The sequence below is a fragment of the Sturnus vulgaris genome, chromosome 7, assembly GCF_052056855.1.
Source record: "Sturnus vulgaris isolate bStuVul1 chromosome 7, bStuVul1.hap1, whole genome shotgun sequence".
Taxonomy (NCBI): Eukaryota; Metazoa; Chordata; class Aves; order Passeriformes; family Sturnidae; genus Sturnus; species Sturnus vulgaris.
Window position 1 is genome coordinate 8175390 of NC_142249.1, and position 27009 is coordinate 8202398.

The 27009-nt window shown below is 52.3% G+C and overlaps 2 protein-coding genes across 3 annotated transcripts; one reads left to right on the forward strand and one right to left on the reverse strand.

The window, feature by feature from the left end:
• Positions 1-81: 81 nt before the first annotated feature.
• NUP35 (nucleoporin 35) lies at positions 82-9182 on the forward strand. 2 transcript variants are annotated; one of them, XM_014892510.2, is made up of 9 exons: positions 82-680; positions 1372-1542; positions 3264-3391; positions 5086-5146; positions 5744-5885; positions 6262-6331; positions 6435-6563; positions 8359-8526; positions 8887-9182. In XM_014892510.2, exons 1-9 carry the CDS (start codon positions 662-664, stop codon positions 8962-8964), a joined length of 966 nt encoding a protein of 321 aa, XP_014747996.1. In that variant the 5' UTR covers positions 82-661; the 3' UTR covers positions 8965-9182. The 2 variants fall into 2 exon arrangements, with proteins under 2 accessions (XP_014747996.1, XP_088023849.1); XM_088167723.1 differs by lacking the exon at positions 82-680 and adding an exon at positions 818-928.
• Positions 9183-11432: 2250 nt separating this feature from the next.
• On the reverse strand, positions 11433-16465 carry LOC148223145 (maestro heat-like repeat-containing protein family member 7). Its single transcript, XM_088167503.1, has 15 exons — positions 16217-16465; positions 15828-15886; positions 15582-15734; positions 15251-15399; positions 14831-14978; positions 14403-14590; positions 14177-14314; positions 13800-13914; positions 13489-13626; positions 13051-13227; positions 12770-12925; positions 12507-12608; positions 12052-12154; positions 11908-11964; positions 11433-11635 (listed from the first exon to the last, which is right to left on the reverse strand). The coding sequence occupies exons 1-15, from the start codon at positions 16320-16322 to the stop codon at positions 11433-11435; spliced, it is 1992 nt and encodes a 663-aa protein (XP_088023629.1). The 5' UTR covers positions 16323-16465.
• Between the last annotated feature and the right edge of the window lie 10544 nt (positions 16466-27009).

Below are 27009 nucleotides of genomic sequence, written 5' to 3' on the forward strand. Positions count from 1 at the left end.
ATTTACACTGAGGGTGGGGAGGCCCTGGCTGCTCAGAGAAGCAGAGTAAGCATCCATCGCTGGGAGTGTCCAAAGCCAGGCCGGGCGGGGCTTGGAGCAACCTGCGATAGTGGAAGGTGTCCCTGCCCATGGCAGGGGCTGGATGAGCTTTAAGATCCCTTCCAAGCCAACCCATTTCGTGATTCTATGCTAAACTTTAATGCGAGGATTAGGCAACCCCAGTGCATCTGATGGCTGTTGGCGGTCACTGATCCCCCGTGTCCGAGAGGACCAGCTCACGGCGTTGTCCAGGGGGACGGGTGTGGCGGCGGTGCTGGCAGCCTGGGCCGGGACTGACAGCCCTTTCCCTGGGGAGGCTGCTCTGGGTTCCCGGCCCTTGCGAGGTAACCGCGCTTCCCTCAGCTCTGCTCACCTCCTGCCCTTTCTCGGAGGCACCTATTGCCATGGGGTGCTGAGGCCACAGGCCGGCACAAGGTAACTCCTGACCCCGACAGCCTGACGGCCTAGCAGGGCTCCTCCCTCCCTCACACCATGTCCGGGGACGGGTCGGAAGTGACGGTCGGCAGGAAGCTCTGTGCTTTTTGTGCCGTTTGAAAGCGCCCGGCGGAGCCGCCGCCGCCTCCTCTTTCCCGCCATCCGGCCCGACGTGGCCGCCTTCGCCATGGAGCTGCCGCCCGCAGGTGAGCTGGGCCCAGGGCTCCCCCTCACCCCAAGCGCGTCGCTTTGCTGGGCTCCGCTCAGGGGGGCGCGGCTGCCCGGCGGGTCCCTGTGAGGGGAGCGGGGCCGGAGCCGACGCCCTGCTCGCTCTAGGCGGGGCAGTGTGGGAGACGGCGCCGGTGAGGGGCGGTTCGCGCCGCGGTGATGCGGAAGGAGAGCTGGTTAAACCGATCGGCTGCCGCTTGTAGTCGCGAAAAATGCGGAAAGTGAGGTTGTGGTAAACTACGCTTAGCTGTAAAATGAATGATTAAGCCGCCTTTGAGCTCGTCAATACCTGTAAATATCTCAAAGGCGGGTCGCAAGGGCATGGTGCGCAGCGGCTGGGCGAAGAGTAATGGCCGTAAACCAAAGCACAAGGAGTTCTATGTCAGCATGAGGAAAAACTTATCTACACTGAGGGTGACCGGGCAGTGGAAGAGGCTGTGGAGTCTCCCTTTCTGAAGACATTCCAAACCCATCTGGAGATGTTTCTGTGACCCTGCCTTGGCAGAGGGTTTGGGCCAGATGATCTCCACAGGTCCCTTCCAACCCTAACGATTCTGGGGTTCTGTGTTCTTAATCTCTTGCTGTATCTTGTATTATGTCTCTTTAACAGAGCCCACAATGGAAAAAGTTAGGTTGCTTGTCTTTTTAATTTTAAAATTTTGTTTTCAGGTGCTGAACCAATGACTCTAGGCTCCCCAACATCTCCAAAGCAAGGAACTAGTGCTCAATTCCTGCCTGGGTTTTTGATGGGTGACTTACCTGCCCCAGTGACTCCGCAGCCACGTGCTTTATACGGCCCTTCAGTTGGTGTAATGGAAACAAGGTCTCCGCTACTGGCAGGTCAGAATTTGTTAAATGTTGGAAAATTGTCCTGAAAGATAAAAATTGGTTTGTCTCATCATTCTGCATGACTGTTGCAGATATAAATCCTTATAGATTTATTTCTTTTTATAAGTAAACTCCACTGATTGAATACACTGAGTTCACCACTTATTCAATTATAATAAATGTTTTAAATATGGCAGTTTTGGTATCAGGAAGAGTTTGTTTCACAGGGAAGGTAACATGAACCTCTCCTAATACAGAATCAATTTATGTGATTCTTAACAAGTCAATTACACATATATCAATGTTGAAAACAGAGATACCTGCTGGCATACTAAATGCAGCTTGTGCAAACTGCTGTTTTCTTTCCAGAAATTTTTCTATTTCTTTGAATTCTAAAAGGTCACTTGCAGATTGTCAAACTTATAAAAACTGAGTGGACAAAACCTGAAAATATACTTCTTAATTAGTATCTAGTGGTTGTAGCTAAAGTCTTGATGTCTGCTGTCATTGGACTGGAGTAGTGACTTTTCCTAGCTGTAGATGCTCATTTCTCTTCAACCACCTAATTAATCAGAAGTTCTTACCCCTGTTAGTTTTGTATGTCTGTTTTCTTCTCTGAGACTTAAAATGTTCCATAATTGGAGGTTTGTTGGTCTTCAGCTTCTTGCTCTTTTCTGCCTGGCCAGATGTACTGGGAGCAAACCTCTTATGAAAATATTTATGTAATTGAAGGTAGTCACGTGAATTTCACCAAATTGTTTTTAATGGGTTTATTACAGCCTCAGGGTATCAATTTTAGGAAGAGGGGCGCCAGTAAAATCCTAACACAGTGATCAAGTACATCACCAAAAATGAAAACCTTGATGGGAGAGTGCTTTACATGATGCACATTACTCTATGTAACAGTAGCAGTTCTTGTATGTGTTAAACAGTTCAGAGTAGAGTCTTGAAGCTCAGAATTTAGGATTGAAGAGTACTTTGGAAAAGCTTGGTTTCCAAACGTTTTGCAAGTGAAAACTTGATGCAGGCTACTTTTTTTTCCCCCCTGGGGTAAAGCCACGCAAAGTGTTAAGGTGCATCAAGTTCTTCCAAGAAGTTTAATTCTCAGTTATACAGGAAGTCCTAAAGTTTACAAAATGGGTGGGCAGCTGGTTTAACTTCATCCTGTCTATATGCAAGCTAATCCCTGCTCTAAAGAGTTTACATTTTATTTAACATGAAATTAGCTGGGAAGCCAAGGAATTTGGGCAGTGGGAATGTAATGGTAATTTGCAATGTCTCTGTGCATTCTGGTATGGCTCTTTAACATGTAGGAAGGATATCTCAATTTTTAAAAATCTTGCTTTTGCATCTGTGCTATAGGCAAGTTAGTCTGAAACAATTCAGATAGATTTCTGGCCTGGCTTAAAATTGAAAGATACAGCCATGCTCAGAACTTCAAAAAAAGAAATGTGAACAGTGGATATAATAGGTTAATAAGAGGTCTGAAAGTTCTAAATGGTACTTCTGTAGGATGCTGTTTGAGACACATGATGCTCCTACCTGGAACATTCAAACCTGAACAGTTTAGTAGGACAGATGGTTTTGTTAACCTCCAGTGAAACAATCAACCACCTCAACAGCAATCAACTTGACAACATGGCTGAATTTATTTTTGAACTTTCAAGAGAAACTAGCACTAAAGCAAAATGACAAGTTTTCTCATGCTCTTCTTTTGTTCCTTTGAATTGCAGGAGGGTCTCCCCCACAACCAGTTGTCCCTTCACATAAAGATAAAGGTGGTGCTCCACCAGTTAGAAGCATTTATGATGAGTTATCTAGTCCTGGGCTTGGATCAACACCTCTATCCTCAAGAAGAGCAGTAAGTGTCTTTGGTACTGGGCTGTTCTTAGCAGAAAAGATGTGAGGCAGCTTACTGCCTCGCTGAATTCTCAAACTTAATTGTATAAGCTGCTGTAGGAAAATGACTGGTGACCCTTCAAATCATGCTGTTGCTTAGTCTGGGTTGTTTGGTGTATCTGTTCCTGTTTAAGCTAAACAAGAGCTGTGGTCATGAAGCAAATTCCTGTTATTGCCAATTTTCAGTACAGTAGGAAGTGAAAAATGCAAGTCATTCCTCAGTTATTCTTTGTAATACAAATTTGGTTTGGTTTGTCAGCTTTTCACTTTCTTGTAAATGTATTGGGCTGCTGATTCTCAGGAGGACCCTTTCACAACTTGAAAAGAGGTTGTAGCAAGGTGGAGGCTGGTCTCTTCTCCCAGGTAACAAGTAATAGGACAAGAGGAAGTGGCCTCATGTTGCACCAGAACAAGTTTAGATGGATATCAGAAAAAATTTCTTGACTGAAAGGGTGGTCCGGCATTGGAACACACACCCAGAGAAGTGTTAGAATCATCATCCTTGAAAGTGTTCAAAAATGTGTGGAAGTGGCTTGGGGACAAGGTTTAGTGGTCAAGATGGCAGTGTTAGGTTAATGGCTGGACACGATGATCTTAGAGATCTTTTCCAACCTTAATAATTCCGTGTTTCTGTCATTATCTTTTAGAAGGCAATACAGGCACTTAGAGAAACAGAAGGAATTTTTTTTCTGAGTAGAGTATCTAATCGAAGTTTGGGTAGACAGTTGGGGCTGATTTTGAAAGAGGAACACTCAAATTTCTACAAGGTAAATTTTATAATAAGCTCTGCTGCTTAACTGACTAATAAAGCATTTCTAGGTCCTTTTTCAGTGAACTCTTTAGATTCACTAAAGAGATAGATACACTAAAGGAGAACACTTCACTGAATGAGCAGTCTTTCTATTGAGTGTTGCCTTCTGAAAAGTTTATTCTGAAAGCTGAAGTTCTCTGTGAAGGACAGAATCCTATAGTATCTTAAAGGACTGGATGTCAAATTTCAGAAAATGTTGAGCAGCTGTCAGAACAGATGTTGCTAGGTCTACAGGTACTCCAGGCTGTTCTTGTATCTAAGAAATGCCGTGATTCAGGGTAAAAATAGACTAAAATTGTTTTGGGTGTTGAAATCCTATGTTAAAAAGAAAACAACTACCATCTAAAACTCTTAAGTATACTTTCCTTCTATGCACTTAATAGTTGATCAGGAAAGTAAGTCTAGTAATAGTCTACATACAAGTGAAGGTTATGTTTCCATGATTTCTGAACCCTTTAGGCAGTGAAAATGCTGATAAACTTAGGATACTAATATCCTTCCCATCAGGATGCACATGAATGTGTGAATTATTACAGTGCCGCAATAGTGACATGACTATTTTGAGAAGGTAAACTAAAGGGTTTCTGAGTATTGATACTTCAAGCTTCTTTGTTTCACAAAACATATGTCAAATGTATTATCAAATAGCTTTTCATTAATGCCTCGTGGTAAACTTTTATTAAATATACATGCAAATATCTGTTCTTACTCTTAAAAGTTAGCAATAACTTAAGGCAAACAGTTAATATTATTACCTGGATGTTTAAATCACTTGAAAATTGTCTCTCTTGATCTGAGCAGTATACCTATAAGAATGATTTGTTACTTTCTGTATATTAATGCAGGCCAGCTTTACTTTAACACAGAGCCCATCAGTTGGAATTCTGCCATCAACTCCAGGAGCAGGTAGATGTCCTGTCAGAATTTCTATTTTCTTTTCTTACTGCTTTCTTTAATACAGAAAAATCATTGTTGTTCAAGCTACATCAGTTCCTTGCTGATTTATGAAGAGTTTGTGTATTTGTTAGCTTTTCAAAAGATATATGGGTATGAGTAGGAAATAATGGTTCGTTCTGAAACTGGCTGAGTTTCAAGCAACTTTTTGTGTTCCTTGTTCCAAATGTGGTGTTGAACTGAGCATAGAGGTGGTTGTAATTGAATGAAGAAGCTGAGATCGATGGATTGCCTGCCACCTTCACAAGGTTTGATGTCTTGTGTATGAACTGGTAGCTTCTTTATTCTGTTGGCCTGTACCTATTTGGCAACTGCATTAAGCTGTTGGTGTTTCAAACTCAAAGAGAACACTAGGTTGCTAGTCATGAAAACTTGTTAGTGTGCTTGCAGATGTAAAGTTATGTTAGCCTTACTTTTTCTATCTCTGAGTAAATCCCTATCAAACTCTTCCATGTACAAGGGAAATGCTTGACACTGAATTTATTCTTTTATTATAAACCTCTGTCTCGCAAAAGAAATCTGTTCAACAATACCATTTCAATTTAACAGCTTCAAGCGTGTTCAGTCCTGCAAGTATTGGGCAGCCTAAGAAGACTACTCTGTCTCCTGCTCAGCTAGATCCTTTCTATACTCAAGGTGATTCCCTTACTTCAGAAGATCAGCTTGATGACACATGGGTAACTGTATTTGGGTAAGTCGATTTCCAAAGTATCAGAAAAACCTGGGTGAAGTCTTTACAGCATAGGAGAAAAATACTTGGGCACTGATGTTGTCTGGCGCTGGTATGTGCTGCAGGAAATACAGCTATGGTTAAAGCAAGCAAAGACACACATTTCAATGAGGCACCTTAACTTAAGCTGCACATGATTTTTTCTAGTTAGAAAGGCACCATTCTGCTGTTGGGTTGTGTGGTAAAGTGCCTAGAAGGTGGCATTTCTCAAGTCACTACTTATGATGTCATTACAGTGGTCTTTTCTGGATTTCTATAAATGCTTCATAGGGTTGTATCTTAACACCTGAATTCTTAAATTATTCGTGATTTTTTGAGTATTATTTCTGTCTTTCAGATTTCCTCAAGCATCAGCTTCCTATATTCTACTGCAGTTTGCTCAGTATGGAAACATATTAAAGCATGTGGTATGTCTTAGCTTGACACTTATGTCAGAAAACATTGTGAATTAAACATTTGAAAAGGTACATGTCAAAATTTTCACTTGATCTCATGAATGATCTCATTCAGATGTCCAACACAGGAAATTGGATGCACATTCGATATCAGTCTAAGCTTCAAGCCCGGAAAGCCTTAAGCAAAGATGGAAGAATTTTTGGTGAATCCATCATGATTGGTGTCAAGCCCTGTATAGATAAAGTAAGTTAATAGTTGCTTTTAGTCAAATATAAGGCACTGTCCTTTTGGTCTTTCGTTTTATTTTCCCTCACCTCTTTAATTTTTTTTTTTCTTTTGCATTTGCAAATTGTAGGTAGTTCAACTACATAGATAGTCTGTTACACATTTACATATCTTTTTCTTAAGTATTTGCCAACATTTCCAGCTGAGAAGGATCATTATGGGCAATCTCTGTACTCCTTGGAAGTTACAATGCATAGAATTATATTGCTGTAAGAGGCAAGGAAGTGAAACCATAATATAAGAGAAGTTGAGATAAGTTTCCTGATTGGAATTTGTGGCATTTAGGGCCTGCAATGGATACCTAATGGCAGATTAAGACTGTTGCTGCTCCTAATTGTACCTCTCTATTTTTTACTGTGACCGTGTGCTTCTGGCTCTTGAATTATCTTAGTACTTTGGACTGAAAAATTGTTAGCAAGAAAATCCCAGTCCTGCTCTCCCACCTGCCCTTAGAAAAACATATACTCTCTTTTAAGTAGTAGCTGGGGGTAGACATGGCTCTCTTGTAGTCTTTATATTAACATGAGCTATTAGTGTCTAGGTATTGGCAATATCCTGACCTATAATTCTTGCAGCTCTTTGCACTGAGCACTGTACATTAGCTTAAGCAAATTGCAGTCATTCTTCTCTAGTGCACAGATGTATTTTTTTTGTCTCCTTTAAGGATACATGATACTAAAGAATAATGTAAGCTTTCCAATGTAAACCATTCTGAGAAGGCAGCCCTAGGAATTGAACTTTTTATATTTCTTACACTCAATAAAATGCAGAAATAAGTACTTCTGTGGCCCTTTTCTCTGTGGGCTTCTGCTGGTGGTCTGTCCATGCCTTTTTACTCTTTTGGTGTCCAGTTTGTATCAATGAAGGATACAAACTTCAGCCTGTAAGCTGAAGCTCTGGAAGTAATGATCTGAGACATAAAATTGCCAGGCATCTGATTTTCATTGCTTTTGAACTCTCATTGTGTCTTTTGTAGATAGTATTCGCTTTCATATGGCAATAAATAAATCCATAGTCATTAATTTGTATTTGGAGGCAAAAGATTTCAGGAGAAAATCCATTGAAGGATTGGTTTTGGTAAGACTTTCCTGCAATTGAAAACTAGATATGATGGATTTGACATCAGCTCTTAGGCTTCTGATTTAAAAGTATTAGTTAGTTGCATGAGTTCCCCTTATGCTAAGCAAAGAGTCAACTGCCACCCACAGTGTACACCAATCCTATGTTTATTTTGGAAAGCACTCTTCCGCTGAATTTCTGCTGTCTTTAGGCTGGTAGAATCTTATGCTGCACTGAAATCACATCTCCCCAGGCTGGTTGTTATTCACCATCTTGTTTTCTCTGGTTTCTTGTGGAACTTGTGGTTCCCATCAAGTCACTTTGCTGCCTCTTGCATTCTACCTGCATTCCTTTCTAAACATGAGCTTATGAAACGGGGCCTTGAAGTTTATTGCAAGTCATACAATGTATTTTCTCTGCATTGTTTCGAACTTGGTTGACATTTAGTACAGACAGTGAACAGATTCCAACCTTCCACTACTTTGCAATGGCATAATCAACATGTAAATGATTGCAGTGAGGATAATGCTTGATGGTCATGTGTACCTGTATGTTCTGTACTGACATGCCTTTTGTCTTTTGGGATGCAAATGTTTTACCAAAAAAAAATTTAAATAGTTGATAATTTTAGATAATAATGGTTGGAATACTGCTTTTCTGTATTTATTCACATTCTGTTAACCCTCTATTTAAGAGTTTGATGGATAACTTTGAAAGAAGCTCTGCATCTTCAGTGTCTTCGATTTTCACTCCACCTACAAAATCTGTTGGCACACCAGTACAACCTGCAAATAATACTACGAGGATTTCTACAATGAGACCTCTTGCAACAGCATATAAGGCTTCCACTAGTGACTATCAGGTATTTTGAGGGAAGCAGAATCATGTGTTTTTGTGTTGTCTCCCCTTAGCTCTATGAGGCTGTACAGATACTAACTTCAATGTGACCTTAGCTTTTATCTTTTGCTGTCAGTTCTTTAACGATGTGGTTCAAATACAAGCTCTGTCTGTTCAGTCTCTAAAATAATAATAAAAAATACTAAATTAATGACTTGCCACTTTTCCAGGGATTAAGGGCTTGTTTTGAAAATATTTCAAACACTTTTTGTCAAAATATAGTAGCTCTTAGGAGAAGAAAAAATAAATGGTTAGTGTAAAAAAGATGAACTACATGTTGACTGATTCTCTCTATTTTCTTTTTGTTTTTCTCCCTGCCTTCTAGGTGGTTTCTGACAGACAAACTCCTCGGAAAGATGAAAGTATTGTATCTAAAGCAATGGAATATGTTTTTGGCTGGTAATATACAAGAGGAAGTAACACACTAAGCTGGTCATGGTTTGAACTTTACTACTGGCATTTGTAGTTAGTTGTATAACTACTGGTGGCAGTATTTCATCTTACATAGCACCTGTTATGCCTTCAATTCATTCAGAAGACATGTAGCTTGCACTTTAAATGATGCAGTGTACACACGATTTTACAAACTGAGTAAGTGTAAATAAAAGTGCTTTATCCCTATTTGTGCTCTGATGGCATGATTGTGAAATTTCTCATTTTTTATGCTATGGAGAAGAGACTTGTTTCCCTATAATACACAAAGATTATGGGGTGGGTAAATGTTTTAACTGTAGATATGAGCAGTGGCATTGGTGCTAGAGTAAGCAGATATTGAAATGGCTGTGATTTTATAAGTTTAAATAAAGAAGAGATTAAAATATCTGCTGCTCCCCAGGGAAAAAGAGAAACTTCTGTTTTCAAAGATGAAGAAAGCTTTTGTTTGAACTGTTAAAATCCTTAAAGTGTGCCCCATAAGTTGATATAGTCCTCAATAATGATTGTAGAAAAACTTAATTGAGAAAGGGATTTTTACACAGTGATCAGATTTCTGTTCTCCCAGGCAGCTGATTTCTTGTGGCCTCGATGTTAATAGCAAACTGTTTCTTGTGGAGAAGTCTCCATAGACTGAAGAGAGAAATCTCCTCTCCCAAGTGAATTGGTGAAAAAGCTTTTTTTTTTAAAAATGGTAAACTGACTAATTGGCTTTGTGTACGTTGTCAGTGTAAAAGAAAAGAAGTTGTAGGAGGAGGAGGAGTGTTCTAAAAGTCTTATTCTGAATTTTATTTTTTTTTCTTATAGTTTTTAGTAATAAAGTTTCTCTTTGTACCTCTTAAAGTGAGCCTGTTTTGCCTTCCTCTTAATCCTATCTCACAGCAGGAAATGAGTGAATAATTCTATTGGGTGCACTGGTGATTTGGCCAGTGTTAAAGCCATGACATAAATTGGTGCATTGGCCAGGAAATTTCAAATTGGCAAACCAAAATCTCTACAGTAGGTTTAGATGGGATATTGGGAAACTCATGTTCCTATTCTGTGAGCTACAAAATCTTAACTTTAACCAGCTGATATTTTCACATTAGATGAAAATCCAGAGGGGGGAAAGTAAAAATGGATTAGTCCAGTTCTTCCAATTCTAATGGGAGGTGTCCTGCCCATACCCAGGCAACTGGAACTACAGGATCTTTAAAATACCTTCCAACACAAACTGCTCTGGGATTCTGTGAACTACAATGGTATTCAAGTTCTCAGCTGCTGAGTAAACATCACAGCATCAAAGGAGTTTTAGGACTCCATCTTAGCCTTATATAGTCACCATACCAACTTATCCAATCCCTCAGTCACTGCAGACTGGAATTGGTTCCTTGTCCCAACATTAGTGGCCCAAAGGCAGCAGAATAGGCACTGACAGAGTCAGAGGAGCTCTTTCTTGCTGGAGAAAACAACATATTTAAATTGAAAAAGGGTAGATTTAGGTTAGATGCTCTTGTAAGAACCTTCCAGGACTCGCCACTGTGCATGGAATACTTTTCATGCTTGTTCTGAAGAGTCTTTGGACAATAGAGCACGACCTGGCTCTGACTTGAGGGTCAGCAAACCCCAAACTCAGGTGGAGGAAGAAGAAGCAGCTGTTTTGCAGCCATGCCCAAGACAGACTGGAAGGGTCTCCTCCAGCTGGTCTCACTTTGTTTGGTTTCTGGCTGTGTATGAGGCAGGAGCTGTGATTCCTCAGTTGTGGAGACCAGAACTACACCCAGGATCCCAGCACTGCCTGACAAACCTCAGTACTGTGGGATGGTCACATGTCTGAGCCTCACCCCTCTGCTGCTGCTTCATTTGCTTCCTTTTTAGTACACCCAAAGCTCACTGTAAATCACGCTGGTCTCTGGTTCTGCCCTCTTCCTTTGAGGGGAAACACCACTGTTGTGCTTTCAGGAAGCTATTCTTGAACAACTTCCAGTATTCCAAGCTCCTTTGCCCTCAGTGGATGCTTGCCATGGAATCCCTCTCAGCTGGATTCAGAAAATACTGAAGTGGGCTCTTCTGAAATCCAGGGGTTTTGTCCTACTGCTGACCTTCAGTGTACTCAGCAAGACCTTTAACTCCACAATGTTGTGAAACCAGACCTTAAGGGCAGGGACATTTCCAGCCTGATCTGCCCATGTTCCTCTCTGCACAAAACGCAGCACAGAAAAGAATGGCAGGACAGGGCCTGTGTACTCCAGGGCTCGGGTTTTGCTCCACTTCAGCTCCACAAAGATACAAATAATGTGAAGAAGCTGAAATGTTTATTAATGGAAAGCAAAGCAGAGGGATGAGCTGGGAACAGGAGAAGGGAACAAGAGAAGGGAACAGGAAGGGTCTGAGGGCTGCAGGGATGAAGCAGTAAAGAGGGAAGGAGAGGCCAGGAACCTCCTGAGCTTCCAGGAAAGCTCAGGTGTCCCCAGCATCATCTGGCCCTGGAGCTACAGCTGGTCTCTGGTCTCCAGGTGCTCTCCTCCTGCATGGGATTTGGTACTGTCCTGGTTGTTTCGATCCAGAAGACGAATTTAGTGATGTAGCTCTTTCATCAAACATGACTTGAACTATCAGGTTTGTGTTGGAGGGGCTGTCATCTGTGTTGAGGGCTTGAAGGGCTGAAACAGAGAACAGAGCCACGGTCAGAGTGAGGAAAGCCCCTGAAAGGACCAGCCCACTTAGCTCTTGCCATGACCTGGAGGAAGCAGGAGACAGCAAGGATGAGCGGGAAGGTGCTGCCCATGAATCTCCCTCCCACAGGCCCCTGAAAGGTCTCTGTGCTCTGCCCACGCTGCCCGTCGTGTGCGCAGGCAGCAGAGCCCTCCCAGCCGGGGCGGGGAACGCAGCTGCCAGCGCCAGCTTCCACTGAAACCTCGCTGGCCTCACTCACCCTCACAGATGAGCTGCAGCTCTTCTGGCTGCCCCTTCATGAGCAGCCCAGCGATCCCTAGGAACACAAAGCCTGTCATTGCCCTGGCCCAGATCCGGCTGCAATGGGGCAAGGAGGGACCAAGACCCTGTGCTTGCAGCTCACCGATGGACCTGACGGCGGCCTCTCGCAGGGACTCCTGTGGGCTCTCCAGGTACGGCAGAGCCCGCTGCAGGTGCTCGGCCGCACGACTCCTGTCCTCTGCCAGCTGGAGAGAGCGGCACGGCACGGAGGGAAGGGTTGGCGCGGGCTCTGTCCCTTGGCCCCCGGCCTCGCCTGCCCGCACAGCCCTGAGCGGGGCAGAGGGCCCGGCAAGCCGCGGTGCTGCCCCGCAGCAGAGCCCGGCTGCCTCGGGGCTCCATCAGCTCCTGGCCTGGGGCCAGAGGAGCCTGGAGAAGAGCCCGCCGTGCCAGCCCAGGGAAGGGAGCAGCGTGTGGGCCGCAGGCCGGTGCCCCTGGGTGCAGCACCGGGCAGCGGCCACAGCTGCCAGCCCCACAGAGTGGGCGCCGTGGGCAGGGGGCTTCTCCCTGCTGGGGCTGGGGTTTGCAGGCTGTCCTTACCACACGCTCGCCAAAGCTCCACGGGTCCTCCATCTTCAGCAGCTGCTTAAGATCCTTCCTCTTCAGGAACTTTACTACAGAAAGCAGTGTTTCCCGAGAGGCCTGCAGAGCAGCAGAGACCCAGAGATGGCACCGCAGCCCAGGGCACAGGACCTGCCTCCCTGTGCCAAGGCCAGGAGGACGCTGGAGCCCATGAGGTGCCAGGGTGCAGGGAGACAGCTGAGCCCCCTCCCAGGAGGACACCAGCGCCCAGGAGTCCTCACCTCTGCCACACGCATGTTCTCATCGTGGCAGTGGAAGAAGAGCGGAAGCAGGCTCTCACTGACAAGCATCTTGAGACGTTTTTTACCCTTTCTCACTACTGATTCCATCACGTCTTTGTAGAGGCGAATGGAGAGCAGCTGCACATGGTGGTTGTCCTGTTGGAAAGGAAAAAACTCAGCACTGCATTCTCCAGGCCCCTCTGTGCACAGGCCCAAAATCCACAGTGCACCACACTTGCAGGCAGCACCCAGTGGCCGTGGCTGGGGGAGCAGAGCCTTACATGGTCAAAGAGAGGCTGGAGCACCTCAGCCAGTTTTGGGGCCGTGGGGCTGGATACTAGGATGTCTTTGTTGAGGAGTACATTCCTTAACACAGAGAGGGTCATCCTGACCACATCTACATCTTCATTCCTCAGTAGCTCCACAAGACTTCCAGACAGGCTGCACATTTTTTTGGCCTGTGTGGAACACAAGGCTATGCTGTGAATCCATGAACAGCTGCACCACCAACACTGCTCCAGTGGTGCAACCCCACGCTCCTGCTGCTGCCATGGAGCCCAGGGGCCGAAGGTCTGTCCTGAAGCACTCAGGAGAGCTGAACAGCAATGCAGGAGAGAGGGGAGCAGCTGCCACGGCTCCCAAAGCCCAGCCCAGCCCAAGGGGCTGCTTTCCCCAGCCCCACGCTGCCAGCACAGCTTCAGCCGCTGCTGCCTTCTCACCATCGAGGGGTCCTTGCTGAGCTGCACGAGGCCTCTGAGCGCCAGGCGACGCATCTCCCTGGACGTGCTCTGCAGTTGCCTTGCCATGATGTCCAGGATGGTGTCACCCCATTCATTGAAGTTCAGGAAGTCCAGGACCTGAAAGGCACAAAGCAGTGAGCGGGGTGCCCAGCTGGCAGGAGCTCAGAACTGCACAGGGCTGAGCCGAGGCAGCAGCACAGGGCACGGGCAGCGTCGCAGGCAGCTGCAGCTCTGAGAGGGCAGAGAGGTGGGAGGCAGCTCGGCGAGGCTGCGCTGCCCGTGGGGCTCACCTCCACAAGGAACGCCATGGCAGCAAGATCCCAGAGTGGCTCCTCCCTGCTGAGCCGCCTGATCAGGCGGAGTGCAATGCAGGAGCACATGGGTATGGAGACACGGCGCATCTCTCTGGCAGGGGGAAAGAGGCACCATCACCCCCGAGAAGAGTGGGTAAAGCTCTCCCAGGACTGACTCACACAGGTCTGGTCTTTTCCCAAGCACCCCGTGGGCGCTTTGGGAGGCGGCTGTTCCCGGGCACCCTCCTCTCCCAGCCTTTTCCAGTCTGCTCGTTGGTCTCTTTGTGACAAAGCCCTCTCACCCATGCCCATGGGAACTGTGTGGGGCATCCTGGGCACAAATGCCGGGGGCAGCAGGGACAAGTGGGTCTCACCTGGCCAGCAGACCCATTGCATAGTGGTGGGTGTCAGCATAGAGCAGGGTGTCCCAGCCACCTTTGCGTTCCATTGCCACCACTATATCCAGACACTTCAGATGGTGGAGCAGTGCCCTCACAGTCTGCACTGCAAACCTGTGTGCAGAGCAAAGGCCAGGTCATGCTGGCAGCCCAGGCCTCAGCCCTAGGGCGTGGGAGTGACAGGAGGACTGGGATGGAGCACCTGTTCATACTAGTGGGAAGGTTGTGTTCCTCCTGACATTTCCTCCAGAAATTATCAACCTCCTCTGGCATCTGCTCTGTACTGATGAAAACTTGGAAGAGCAGAGCCACGAGAAGATGGGGGGAATATTCCATAAATGGCTCTGGGCACCAGGGTAGGCGGAGAATCTCCCAAATCACCCTGGTTGCCTGCAAAGGATAAACCACCCAGAGGTAACACTCAGTGCCGAGTGAAAGGGCCCAAGTGTATGAGGGAGAGGCCGGGAGAGACACACAGGGAGCACCCGGCCTGGTGCCCCTGAACCTTGCCCCTAACCCAGGTGTCAGCCCAGTGCCTGAGACAGGAAGATGCATTGCAGTGGGGGAGAAGATGGACAGGCATCAGAGAGGCAACCTCGGTGCAAGCAAATGTCTGTTTCAGAAACTCACAGCCAGGGCAAATACATCCTTATTGTCTCCATCAGAGGTGTACATTCTGCGCACCGGCCAGTCCTCCAGCACACAGAGCAGTGTTGGCAGCACCTTTTCCATTGTTGTTCCCGATGAGGCTATGGTCTTCCACATGGTTGCAGCACCTCTGCAGGATGAGAGCTGTGTGTCAGGGGGGGTCTCAGCCAGAGCACCATGGCCTAGGCAGCCACAGGGGCCCAGATGACAGAGCTACAGTGCTCTGAAAGGCAGGGAGGGAACATGGCAGGAGGCTTAGGGGCTGACAAGCCAGGAAGTGGAGGGTCCAGTGGCTTCTGGAAGTCTCTGCCTCTCTAGCAGACCCCATTGGACTGGCTGTACAGGGTGATGGGCCCTGCAGGCTGGTTAGACCTGAGCCTTCAAGGCAGATGGGCCCTGTACCTGTCACATGATGGGGCACAGCGCAGGAGGGTCACAGCGACATCAGTGGAGTGTGCATCAGTCAGCCTCAGGATATCCATGAACAGCCTGTCGTCTGGAGGTCCATTGGAGACTAGCCTCTGGTGCATGTTCCTAACAAAGCCTGGCACCTGGAGAAAGCATGGGGAGACTTGGACAGCTGCCAGAGGGAGCAACTTCTCAGCTTCCTCTGAGAAGAGCTTCCCTTCCCACAAAACTGGGCTGAACTCAAAACCTGAGGAGGACCAGTGGAACTGGCTTGATGCACCATGCAATTCCTAGGGACACCCAGTCCTGGCCACAGGTCACTTACTTGACTTGAACTAGAGACAACTCTCTCCCCAAAAAGATCCAGGCTGGGAGCAGAAGCTATGCTTTGAGGGAGTGCAGGGCCACGCTCTGCCTCACCCTTGGTCAACATGGTGATCATCTCTTGACACCAAGAGCCTGTGAGATTGGTAAACTTCTGCAAAACAAAGAAAATAGGGAAGAGATGGATGATCCATTGAGTGCTCCAGTGGTGAGGCTGGGCAGAGAAGGTAGGGATGGATGTTGGTACCTGGCCTGCAGAGCGCCAGCAGCTAAGGGCAGAGTCCTGCTGTTGTGTGCGGTCCCTCCCTGCATCCGGAAAAGAGCAAAGAATGCCAGAGCTGAGGGGCTGCGGGAGAGGCTGGAGAACACAGGCCAGCCCTGCATTCCCAGGCAGGGACAGCCCCAGGATGGCCCAGGGATGGAGTATGGCTGCCAGGGGATTCAGCCCCAGCCACTCTTCTGAGCTATCCATGGGCATGTGAGATGGATGGGATGGGATGGGATGGGATGGGATGGGATGGGATGGGATGGGATGGGATGGGATGGGATGGGATGGGATGGGATGGGATGGGATGGGATGGGATGGGGCCAAGCTGACTGCAGGCACCAGCCCTGTGGGCCAGCTCTGCCACTCACCCTTCTGCAGCAGCTGGATCTGCTCCATCTCATTATGTTGCTGTGGCAGAGCAACACAAGGACATTTTTCCATTTTATTGGACAGACAAGGGGGTCTTTCAGCCATGTCAATGTCTGGATTTATGGCTAGTTGCAGGAGAGATGCCAAGGAAAAGCACCAGGTGAACAAGTGCTGCAGCTGTGCCTTGAAGGGACCTAAAGTAGAGAAGTCTTGGGAAGGCTACAGGACAGCAAGTCCTGCAGTCTGCTCTCAAGGCCTCCGGCAAAAGTGACAGGAGACATTTTCCAAACGCTCTGGGTCAGCAAGTCCTACAGACAGCCCATGAGGACACCTGCAAAAAAGAAATCTGGGGAAGACTATAGGTCACCGAGTCCCGCAGTCTGGCCTCGAGGTCACCTGCACAGATAACACTTTGGAAAAGCTCGGGGTCAGCAAGGAACGAGCTGGCTCGTGGGGGCTCCTCACAGCACCGCTCTCTCCGTCCTCTCCCGACGAGTGCACTGAGCACTGTGGGGTGGCCGTGTCAACGCCGGCACCTATGTCACGACATGTCACAAAGGGTCGCCCTTGTACACTCTGTCCCTTTCCTATTGCACGGTGACCACGCTGCACTGTGTCACAAAGAGCCCTAGGACACACCTCCACGTGCCCTGGGGACACTCCCATCCCCCCCCAAATTGCCCCAGCTTGCAAGGAAGACGTTCCGACAAGGTTCAAAGACAACCCAACAGGAACTTTAGGAATGGCTCAAACAACAAGCAGATGCTCCTCTGGCCTGCCTGCTCAGGGCTGCAGAAGGAGCCCCCACGGTTGCTGATGCAGCTGCAGCAGGAAGGGCACCGGGGCCTTCCACGGGAGCTGCCAGGGCCTCTCTGGGACAAGACCTGGTGCTGGGTGGCCGTCACACACACAGGAGTGTGACGCAGACGCGGGACCTATGGCCCAGGACACGAGTGCTGCTCTGAGCCCTGGGGCCCTGGGAGCACTGAAATCAGCAGGTGGGGCAGAGTCCCTGCCAAAGGAGACCTGCCACCCCCAAGCCCTGCCAATGCTGGTGCCTGCTCCTGCCACAGACACCTGTGTCCCCGGGGGTCTTCTCTGCCAGAGGACAGCCAAAATCCACGTGCCTTGGTGTGTGCGCTCCTTTCTGCAGATAAGGTCATTGGCAGGAGCACCTGCTGGCAACACCTGGGTCTCTGTCAGAAGGCAGAAGCTGTTACTCCTTCCTGGAATGATTATTGCTTGGAAGTGATTCTGCACAGCACAAAAACCCCATCCACTGTCGACTTTCACAGCACAATTAGATTCTTACGGAGATCCTGTCAAGTTTCCTTCTGTTCCTCTGACTGCTTTTCTTGCTTTCTGGTAAAAATCATCAGCCCAGCGTGTGATGCCCAATGCTCCCAGGTTGCCGCCTGTGTGGCTGTGGCCAGGCGCTCACGTCCAAACACAAGCGGGTGCCTGCTGGGCAAGGGAACGGACAGGCACTGGCAGTGAATTTCCCTGGTGAACCTGCGAGGAACCTGGGCAAGTGCAGAAGATAGGGATAACTCTGGGGTGAGACAAGCTGTTCTGTGTCTCTGATGATGGTGCCAGCACCATGAAGGAACAGCCAAGACAAGCACTGGGAGCAAACATATCCTGCCGCTTGCTTCTGTTCGATGGACACGGAACACACTTGTTCCCACGGCTCCACAAGACTTGATGCAGTAACAAGAAGGGGGCTGTGCATTGGTAGAGAACGTCCTCCAGCAAGACCAGAGCAGAATCCTCACTCAGCAGAGCCTGAGCTTGTGACCTGGGCCATCTGTTCCAGCAGACGCCAAAGCGCTTACTTCCCACCATCCCTGAACCTCAGGCACACGAGTCCTGCTTTTCTTCAGCATCTGCTGCTTTTTGAGCAAGTTCTCCATTTCGAGTTCAGAAGCTCCCGCTGTTTTGATGAAGGTGCCCGAATGGAGGAGAGTGTCAGCAGCTGCAGCCCGAGGCTCGTGTCCCATCAGAGTCTCTAACGATGGCACCAACGCTGCTGCCTTGCGACGGCCGACGAGGTGCAAGGTGAATGTACGCTCAAGCACAGCCACCGAAGTCAGTCAGGGGGACAGGCTGCAGCTGAAGCTGCCAAGCGTTGCTGTGAGGCTGGCAAGTCAAGAGAAAGCCATGGTGACCACTTTCCCTGACACCCTTTGCCAAGCCACGAAAAATTGTGGCCATAGCATCCCCTCTTTTGGCATCTTGGCTGGTGTGGAAGTCTTCCTGAGCAGGTACAAGCCTTCTGGGTGCTGCTGTTCCTGTGCACACTCTGGTGATTTTTCTCCGGTGTCCAGAGCCTCGTTGACAGCAGCAGCTCCGCAGGCCAGCTCCAAGAGACATCGTCCTTGCCACGGTGGCAGCAGCTCCGTGGCCCCCGAGCTCAGTGTCGGAGGGGTCTCGGCCACACGGCACCGTGGTCTGGGCAGCTCTGCGGACCCGGGCTGATCGCCAGTGCTGCCACTTCCCACTGCTTCTCGCCTGCAGCAGCCAGTGGCCATGCTCCAGCAGGGCCTTCTTGGTCTACTTGTCCCTCCTTGTCCCTAGCCAAACCAGCCTGGGCATCTCAGGGGTGTCCCCACCATCCTGCTGAGGCCAGGCCTCGAGGGCTTCTGCCACAGGCACCAGACACGCGTCGGGGAAGTGCCAGAGCAGCCGGCTGGCAGCAAGAAGGCGGCTGTCTGGGGGCTGCTTAGGGCCTCTGCCACCCAATTGCTCAGGGCTTCCTGCCAACCCCTCCACACAAATCCTCCTGTCCCGTCACAGCCTCCTGCCACCCAGCGCCACACGCATCCCCCCTCGCGCCTTCCCACTGCCTTCTCCTGGCAGGCCTTGGCAGCACCCCAGCCCTTCGTGGCCTCCCACTGTCCCGTGCCCTGCAGGCCTCCCCCAGGCCTGCCTGGCTGCTGAAGGAGCTCCTGAGGAGCCACATCAAGAGGCACCTCAGAGGCCTCAGCAATCCAGCCAGCAACACACGGGCAGGGCACAGATGGCGCTTCCTGCCTGGGAGAGGGGTGCTGGCAATTGCCAAGGACCAGTCTCTCAGGGATCCCCGCCGCAGCTCCGGCCTCTGCTCACCCGCTCAGTCGGAAGCCTTCTGCACATCCACCAAAGGCCAAGGGCCTTTTGGCCACTTTCCCTTCCACACCGCACGCTTGGCCAACTTGCCGAGCACAAGCACCCTTTTTGCCCTCCTCCCCATTGGCCTGAAGACTCTGGGCACCAAAAGAAAGCTCCTGGACCTTTGTGTATGACAACAGCAATTTACTAATCCTACAATGGGGTGAAGGGGAGTGCTTGATGTGCAGAGGTGTTCCCTGCAGGCTCAGGTGGCCCCAGCAGACGCATCCTCCCAGATCAGTTCTCCAGAGAGCTCATGCAGGATATCCAGCCAGCGCGACACAGGGTAGGCCGTGACTTCCAGAGCCGGCGGAATCCATCTCGCACCTGCTGGAGTCGGGAGGATGGAATGCTCTGTACGGCTATGTTGACGTACAGAGTCTGAAGAGCCAGGCATGAGACGGCAGGGCTGATGTCATATGCCATGTCCTGAAGAGCTGGAAGAGAGAGGAACAGAGCCACAATCAGAGAGCCTGGATCTGCAGGGACCCGGGGAGACCCTCCTGGCCCATCCGTCCCACACGGCAGCTCTTGCCATGGCCTGGAGGAAGCAGGAGACAGCAAGGATGAGCGGGAAGGTGCTGCCCATGAATCTCCCTCCCACAGGCCCCTGAAAGGTCTCTGTGCTCTGCCCACGCTGCCCGTCGTGTGCGCAGGCAGCAGAGCCCTCCCAGCCGGGGCGGGGAACGCAGCTGCCAGCGCCAGCCCCCGCTGACAGCCCGCTGGCCTCACTCACCCCTGCACACGAGCTGGAACTCTCGCTGCTGCTCTCGCAGGAACCGCCCGGCCATCCCTGGCAACACAGAGCCTGTCACGGCCCCAGCCGCACAGCTGCCCCACAGCGGCGCTGCCAGCCCTGTGGCCACAGCACCGCCTTGCCGTGCAGGGCTCCAGCCGGGCCCTCGCCGCATCCTGACTCCCGAAGACGCGGCTGGGAGAGGGCGGCAGCAGCCCCGAGGGCAGGCGGGGCTCCAGAGCCCCGGCCCGGATGGCGCTGCCGGGGCAGCAGGCGGGGCTGGGGCCGAGCTGCGGCGGGGCGGGGCGGGGCGGGGCGGGGCGGGGAGGGAGCCGGGCTTGTGGCTCACCGATGAACCTGACGGCCGCCTCTCGCAGGGGCTCCTGTGGGCTCCGCAGGTACGGCAGGGCCTGGCGCAGCAGCTCGGCCACTCGGCTCCTGTCCTCTGCCAGCTGGAGAGAGCGGCACGGCACGGAGGGAAGGGTTGGCGCGGGCTCTGTCCCTTGGCCCCCGGCCTCGCCTGCCCGCACAGCCCTGAGCGGGGCAGAGGGCCCGGCAAGCCGCGGTGCTGCCCCGCAGCAGAGCCCGGCTGCCTCGGGGCTCCATCAGCTCCTGGCCTGGGGCCAGAGGAGCCTGGAGAAGAGCCCGCCGTGCCAGCCCAGGGAAGGGAGCAGCGTGTGGGCCGCAGGCCGGTGCCCCTGGGTGCAGCACCGGGCAGTGGCCACAGCTGCCAGCCCCACAGAGTGGGCGCCGTGGGCAGGGGGCTTCTCCCTGCTGGGGCTGGGGTTTGCAGGCTGTCCTTACCAAGCACTCGCCAAACCTCCACATCTGGTCTGTCAGCAGCAGGCGCTCAAGATCCCTCCTCTTCAGGAAGCTTAGCGCACAAAGCAGCGCTTCACAAGAGGCCTGCAGAGCGGCAGAGACCCAGAGATGGCACCGCAGCCCAGGGCACAGGACCTGCCTCCCTGTGCCAAGGCCAGGAGGAGGCTGGAGCCCGTGAGGTGCCAGGGTGCAGGGAGACAGCTGAGCCCCCTCCCAGGAGGACACCAGCGCCCAGGAGTCCTCACCTCTGCCACACGCATGTTGTCGTCATGGCAGTTGAAGAAGAGTGGGAGCAGGCTCTTGCTCACATGCATCTTGAGGCGCTTTTTACCATTTGCCTCTACCGACCTCATCACCTCTTGGAAGAGTTGGATGGAGAGCAGCTGCACATGGTGGTTGTCCTGTCGGAAAGGAAGCAAAAGCCCTCCACATCAGCTGCTCCAGGCCCCTCTGTGCACCGGCCCAAAAATCCACGGAGCACCTCACTTGAGGGCAGCACCCAGTGGCCGTGGCTGGGGGCACAGAGCCTTACGTTGTCCAGCAGCGGCCAGAGCGCGCCAGCCAGCTGCAGGGCGATGGGGCTGGGTATTGCGAGGTCTCTGTGCAAGAGCAGAAAGCTGAGCACCACGACGGTCATCTCAACGATGTCTTCGTCGGCATCCCACAACAGGTCCGCGAGGCTTTCAGTCAGGCTGCGCATTCTCTTGTACTGCATGGAAGACAAGGCTGGGCAAGCCCACGCTGCTGCTGCTGCTGCTGCTGCCGCCATGGAGCCCAGGGGCCGAAGGCCTGTCCTGAAGCACTCGGGCAGCTGAACAGCAACGCAGGAGAGAGGGGAGCAGCTGCCACGGCTCCCAAAGCCCAGCCCAGCCCAAGGGGCTGCTTTCCCCAGCCCCACGCTGCCAGCACAGCTTCAGCCGCTGCTGCCTTCTCACCATCGAGGGGTCCTTGCTGAGCTGCACGAGGCCTCTGAGCGCCAGGCGACGCATCTCCCTGGACGTGCTCTGCAGTTGCCTTGCCATGATGTCCAGGAGGCTGTCACCCCTTTCATTGAAGTCCAGGAAGTCCAGGACCTGAAAGGCACAAAGCAGTGAGCGGGGTGCCCAGCTGGCAGGAGCTCAGAACTGCACAGGGCTGAGCCGAGGCAGCAGCACAGGGCACGGGCAGCGTCGCAGGCAGCTGCAGCTCTGAGAGGGCAGAGAGGTGGGAGGCAGCTCGGCGAGGCTGCGCTGCCCGTGGGGCTCACCTCCACAAGGTAGGCCATGGCGGGCAGCTGCCAGTCTGAAATGTCCTGGCTGAGGATCTCCAAGAGGCAGGAGATGATGCTGCAGCACCAGCTCATGGAGACACAGCACATCTCCCTGGTGGGGGGGAAAAAAGGCATCATTGCCCCTGAGCCGGGTGGGCAAAGCTCTCCCAGGACTGACTCACACAGGTCTGGTCTTTTCCCAAGCACCCCGTGGGCGCTTTGGGAGGCGGCTGTTCCCGGGCACCCTCCTCTCCCAGCCTTTTCCAGTCTGCTCGTTGGTCTCTTTGTGACAAAGCCCTCTCACCCATGCCCATGGGAACTGTGTGGGGCATCCTGGGCACAAATGCCGGGGGCAGCAGGGACAAGTGGGTCTCACCTGGCCAGCAGACCCATTGCATAGTGGTGGGTGTCAGTACAGAGCAGCGTGTCCCAGCCACCCTTGTCTTCCATGGCTACCACCACATGCTCGCACTGCACTCGGCAGAGCAGGACCTTCAGGGTCTGCACTGCAAACCTGTGTGCAGAGCAAAGGCCAGGTCATGCTGGCAGCCCTGGCTCCTGCCCTGGGGGCATGGGAGGGATGGGGAGACCGTGAGAACTGGGATGGAGCACCTTTGGGGATTGGTGGCAAGTCCCAGTTGCTCCTGGCACCCCTTCCAGAAGGTATCAACCTCCTCTGGCGTATCCAGTGTGCTAATGTAAACTTGGAAGAGCAGACACAGGAAGAGATGGGGAAAATTCTCCAGCACTATAGGTGGGCAGCAGGTCAGGTTGAAGACCCTCCACAGTGTCACGGTTGCCTGCAAAAAATAAACCACCCAGAGACAACACTCAGTGCCAAGACATCCGTGTGGCAGGGCCCGAGCATGCGAGGGAGAGGCCGGGGGAGACAGCGCGGGGGCAGCCAGCCTGGTGCCCCTGAACCTTGCCCCTAGGGCAGGTTTCAGCCCAGTGCCTGAGGCAGAGAGATGCACTTGGGGGGAGGACAGAGAGCCAGCTGCTGGAGAGGTGGCCTAGGGGCAAGCCAAGGTCAGTTGCAGGAACTCACAGCCAGGGCAAAGACTCCTGTGCTGTCCCCATCGGAGGTGTACACGCTGTCCTCTGGCCAGGTGCTCAGCACGTTGAGGAGTATCTTCAGCGCCGGCTCCGCAGTCCCAGCGGAGGACATGATCACTCCCCACATGGCCGTAGCAGCTCTGTGGGGTCAGAGCTCTGTGTCAGGGGGGTCTGGGCCACAGCACTGTGGCCTGGGCTGCTGCAGGGGCCCGCACTGGCCCTCGCTGGCAGCACCCAGCCAGCCCACGTGGATGCAGGCATCCTGAGGGGCAGGGGGGGAGCGTGGCAACACGCTCAGGGGCTGGCATGCCAGCACTGGCAAACGGAGGAGCCGGAGGCTCCTGGAACTGTCCGCCTGTCTGGCAGTCACCAGGGACAGGCTCTACCGGGTAACGGGCCGGGGAACGCTGAGCCCTCAAGGCAGGTGGGGCTGCCGTACCTGTCACCCGATGGGGCCCAGCGCAAGAGAGTCATGAGCACATCGTAGGGGTAGTCCTTGGTCAGCTCCAGAAGGGCCTTGTCCAGCCTGTGCCCAGCAGACTCATTGGCCGTGAGCCACTTGTGGATGTACCTCACCATGGCTGGCACCTGCAGAAGGCCCGGCGAGACTTGGACACCTGCCCGAGCAGCAACTGCCCCAGCTTCCCCTGAGAGGTGCTGCCCTTCCCACCACATTGGGCTGGGCCTCAAAAGCTGAGGGAACCCAGCAGAGCTGGCTTGAGGCACCACACAGTTCCTGGGGTGATCACGCCCCGGCCACAGGCTGCTTACTTGCTTTGGATTGGAGATGCCCTTCTCCACAAGCAAATCCAGCATGGCAGCACCGGTCTCAGCACTGAAGAGCTGAAAGTTTGCCCAGAGCCCAATGCCCACACCGGTGGTCTCTTCCCGCCAAATGCTCATGATGAATTCATAGATCATCTGCAGGAGAAGGGCAGGAAGAGAGGGAGAATCCATGGAGTGCTCCAAGCACGGTGCTGGGCTGAGCAGTGACAGCAGGCCCAGCCCAGGTGGGGATGGCTGCAGTACCTGCGCTGTTCTGCGGAAGCGGCCACGGGCAGGCTCCTGCTCTTGTGTCGGCTCCGTGGTGGCACCTGGCAAAGAGCGAGCACAGCCAGGGCTGAGGGGCTGTGGGAGACGCCTGAGAACACAGGCCAGCCCTGCATTCCCAGGCAGGGACAGCCCCGGGATGCCCCAGGCATGGGCTGTGGCTGCCAGGGGGTTCAGCCCCAGCCGCTCTTCTGGGCATCCATCCGTGGGCGTGTGGGATGGGATGGGGTGGGATGGGATGTTATGGGGCTAGGCTGACTGCAGGCACCAGTCCTGTGGCCCAGCTCTGCCACTCACCTTCCTGCAGCAGCTGGATCTGCTCCAGCTCTTCAGGCTGCTGTGCTGAGGGAGCTGCAGCCTCCTCCTCCTCCTTCACCCAGGCCAGCTTGGGCACTCTGGGAGGTGTCTGCTCCATGTCACTCTTTGGAGTTTGGTTGTTTGCAGGAGAGATGTCTTGTAAAAGCTCCAGATGAGCAAGTGGTGCAGTTGTGCCTTGAAGGCACCTGCAACAGAGAAGCCTTGGGCAGGCTAGAGGACACTAAGTCCTGCAGTCTGTCCTCGAGGGCACCGGCCGCAGGGATGGCAGATGCTTCGGAAATGCTCCGGGTCGCCAAGTCCCGCAGTCTGGCCTCGAGGTCACCTGCACAGATAACGCTTTGGAAAAGCTCGGGGTCAGCAAGGAACGAGCTGGCTGTGTGGGGGCTCCTCACAGCACCGCTCTCTCCGTCCTCTCCCGACGAGTGCACTGAGCACTGTGGGGTGGCCGTGTCAACGCCGGCACCTATGTCACGACATGTCACAAAGGGTCGCCCTTGTACACTCTGTCCCTTTCCTATTGCACGGTGACCACGCTGCACTGTGTCACAAAGAGCCCTAGGACACACCTCCACGTGCCCTGGGGACACTCCCATCCCCCCCCAAATTGCCCCAGCTTGCAAGGAAGACGTTCCGACAAGGTTCAAAGACAACCCAACAGGAACTTTAGGAATGGCTCAAACAACAAGCAGATGCTCCTCTGGCCTGCCTGCTCAGGGCTGCAGAAGGAGCCCCCACGGTTGCTGATGCAGCTGCAGCAGGAAGGGCACCGGGGCCTTCCACGGGAGCTGCCAGGGCCTCTCTGGGACAAGACCTGGTGCTGGGTGGCCGTCACACACACAGGAGTGTGACGCAGACGCGGGACCTATGGCCCAGGACACGAGTGCTGCTCTGAGCCCTGGGGCCCTGGGAGCACTGAAATCAGCAGGTGGGGCAGAGTCCCTGCCAAAGGAGACCTGCCACCCCCAGGCCCTGCCAATGCTGGTGCCTGCTCCTGCCACAGACACCTGTGTCCCCGGGGGTCTTCTCTGCCAGAGGACAGCCAAAATCCACGTGCCTTGGTGTGTGCGCTCCTTTCTGCAGATAAGGTCATTGGCAGGAGCACCTGCTGGCAACACCTGGGTCTCTGTCAGAAGGCAGAAGCTGTTACTCCTTCCTGGAATGATTATTGCTTGGAAGTGATTCTGCTCAGCACAAAAACCCCATCCACTGTCGACTTTCACAGCACAATTAGATTCTTACGGAGATCCTGTCAAGTTTCCTTCTGTTCCTCTGACTGCTTTTCTTGCTTTCTGGTAAAAATCATCAGCCCAGCGTGTGATGCCCAATGCTCCCAGGTTGCCGCCTGTGTGGCTGTGGCCAGGCGCTCACGTCCAAACACAAGCGGGTGCCTGCTGGGCAAGGGAACGGACAGGCACTGGCAGTGAATTTCCCTGGTGAACCTGCGAGGAACCTGGGCAAGTGCAGAAGATAGGGATAACTCTGGGGTGAGACAAGCTGTTCTGTGTCTCTGATGATGGTGCCAGCACCATGAAGGAACAGCCAAGACAAGCACTGGGAGCAAACATATCCTGCCGCTTGCTTCTGTTCGATGGACACGGAACACACTTGTTCCCACGGCTCCACAAGACTTGATGCAGGAACAAGGGAGGGCTGTGCATTGGTAGAGAACGTCCTCCAGCAAGACCAGAGCAGAATCCTCACTCAGCAGAGCCTGAGCTTGTGACCTGGGCCATCTGTTCCAGCAGACGCCAAAGCGCTTACTTCCCACCATCCCTGAACCTCAGGCACACGAGTCCTGCTTTTCTTCAGCATCTGCTGCTTTTTGAGCAAGTTCTCCATTTCGAGTTCAGAAGCTCCCGCTGTTTTGATGAAGGTGCCCGAATGGAGGAGAGTGTCAGCAGCTGCAGCCCGAGGCTCGTGTCCCATCAGAGTCTCTAACGATGGCACCAACGCTGCTGCCTTGCGATGGCCGACGAGGTGCAAGGTGAATGTACGCTCAAGCACAGCCACCGAAGTCAGTCAGGGGGACAGGCTGCAGCTGAAGCTGCCAAGCGTTGCTGTGAGGCTGGCAAGTCAAGAGAAAGCCATGGTGACCACTTTCCCTGACACCCTTTGCCAAGCCACGAAAAATTGTGGCCATAGCATCCCCTCTTTTGGCATCTTGGCTGGTGTGGAAGTCTTCCTGAGCAGGTACAAGCCTTCTGGGTGCTGCTGTTCCTGTGCACACTCTGGTGATTTTTCTCCGGTGTCCAGAGCCTCGTTGACAGCAGCAGCTCCGCAGGCCAGCTCCAAGAGACATCGTCCTTGCCACGGTGGCAGCAGCTCCGTGGCCCCCGAGCTCAGTGTCGGAGGGGTCTCGGCCACACGGCACCGTGGTCTGGGCAGCTCTGGGGACCCGGGCTGATCGCCAG

What these genes read in the sequence shown, in the direction of transcription:
- NUP35 (XM_014892510.2), top strand. An exon ending in ACATGGGTAACTGTATTTGG is followed by an intron (nt 5,886 to 6,261) that starts GTAAGTCGATTT and finishes TCTGTCTTTCAG; the next exon opens with ATTTCCTCAAGCATCAGCTT. An exon ending in CTTCCACTAGTGACTATCAG is followed by an intron (nt 8,527 to 8,886) that starts GTATTTTGAGGG and finishes CCTGCCTTCTAG; the next exon opens with GTGGTTTCTGACAGACAAAC.
- LOC148223145 (XM_088167503.1), bottom strand. Translation starts at nt 16,322, where the DNA reads ATGGCTGAAAGACCCCCTTGTCTGTCCAATAAAATGGAAAAATGTCCT. An exon ending in GCTGGCGCTCTGCAGGCCAG is followed by an intron (nt 15,735 to 15,827) that starts GTACCAACATCC and finishes TTTGTTTTGCAG; the next exon opens with AAGTTTACCAATCTCACAGG. An exon ending in TCAGCAAGGACCCCTCGATG is followed by an intron (nt 13,228 to 13,488) that starts GTGAGAAGGCAG and finishes TGTTCCACACAG; the next exon opens with GCCAAAAAAATGTGCAGCCT.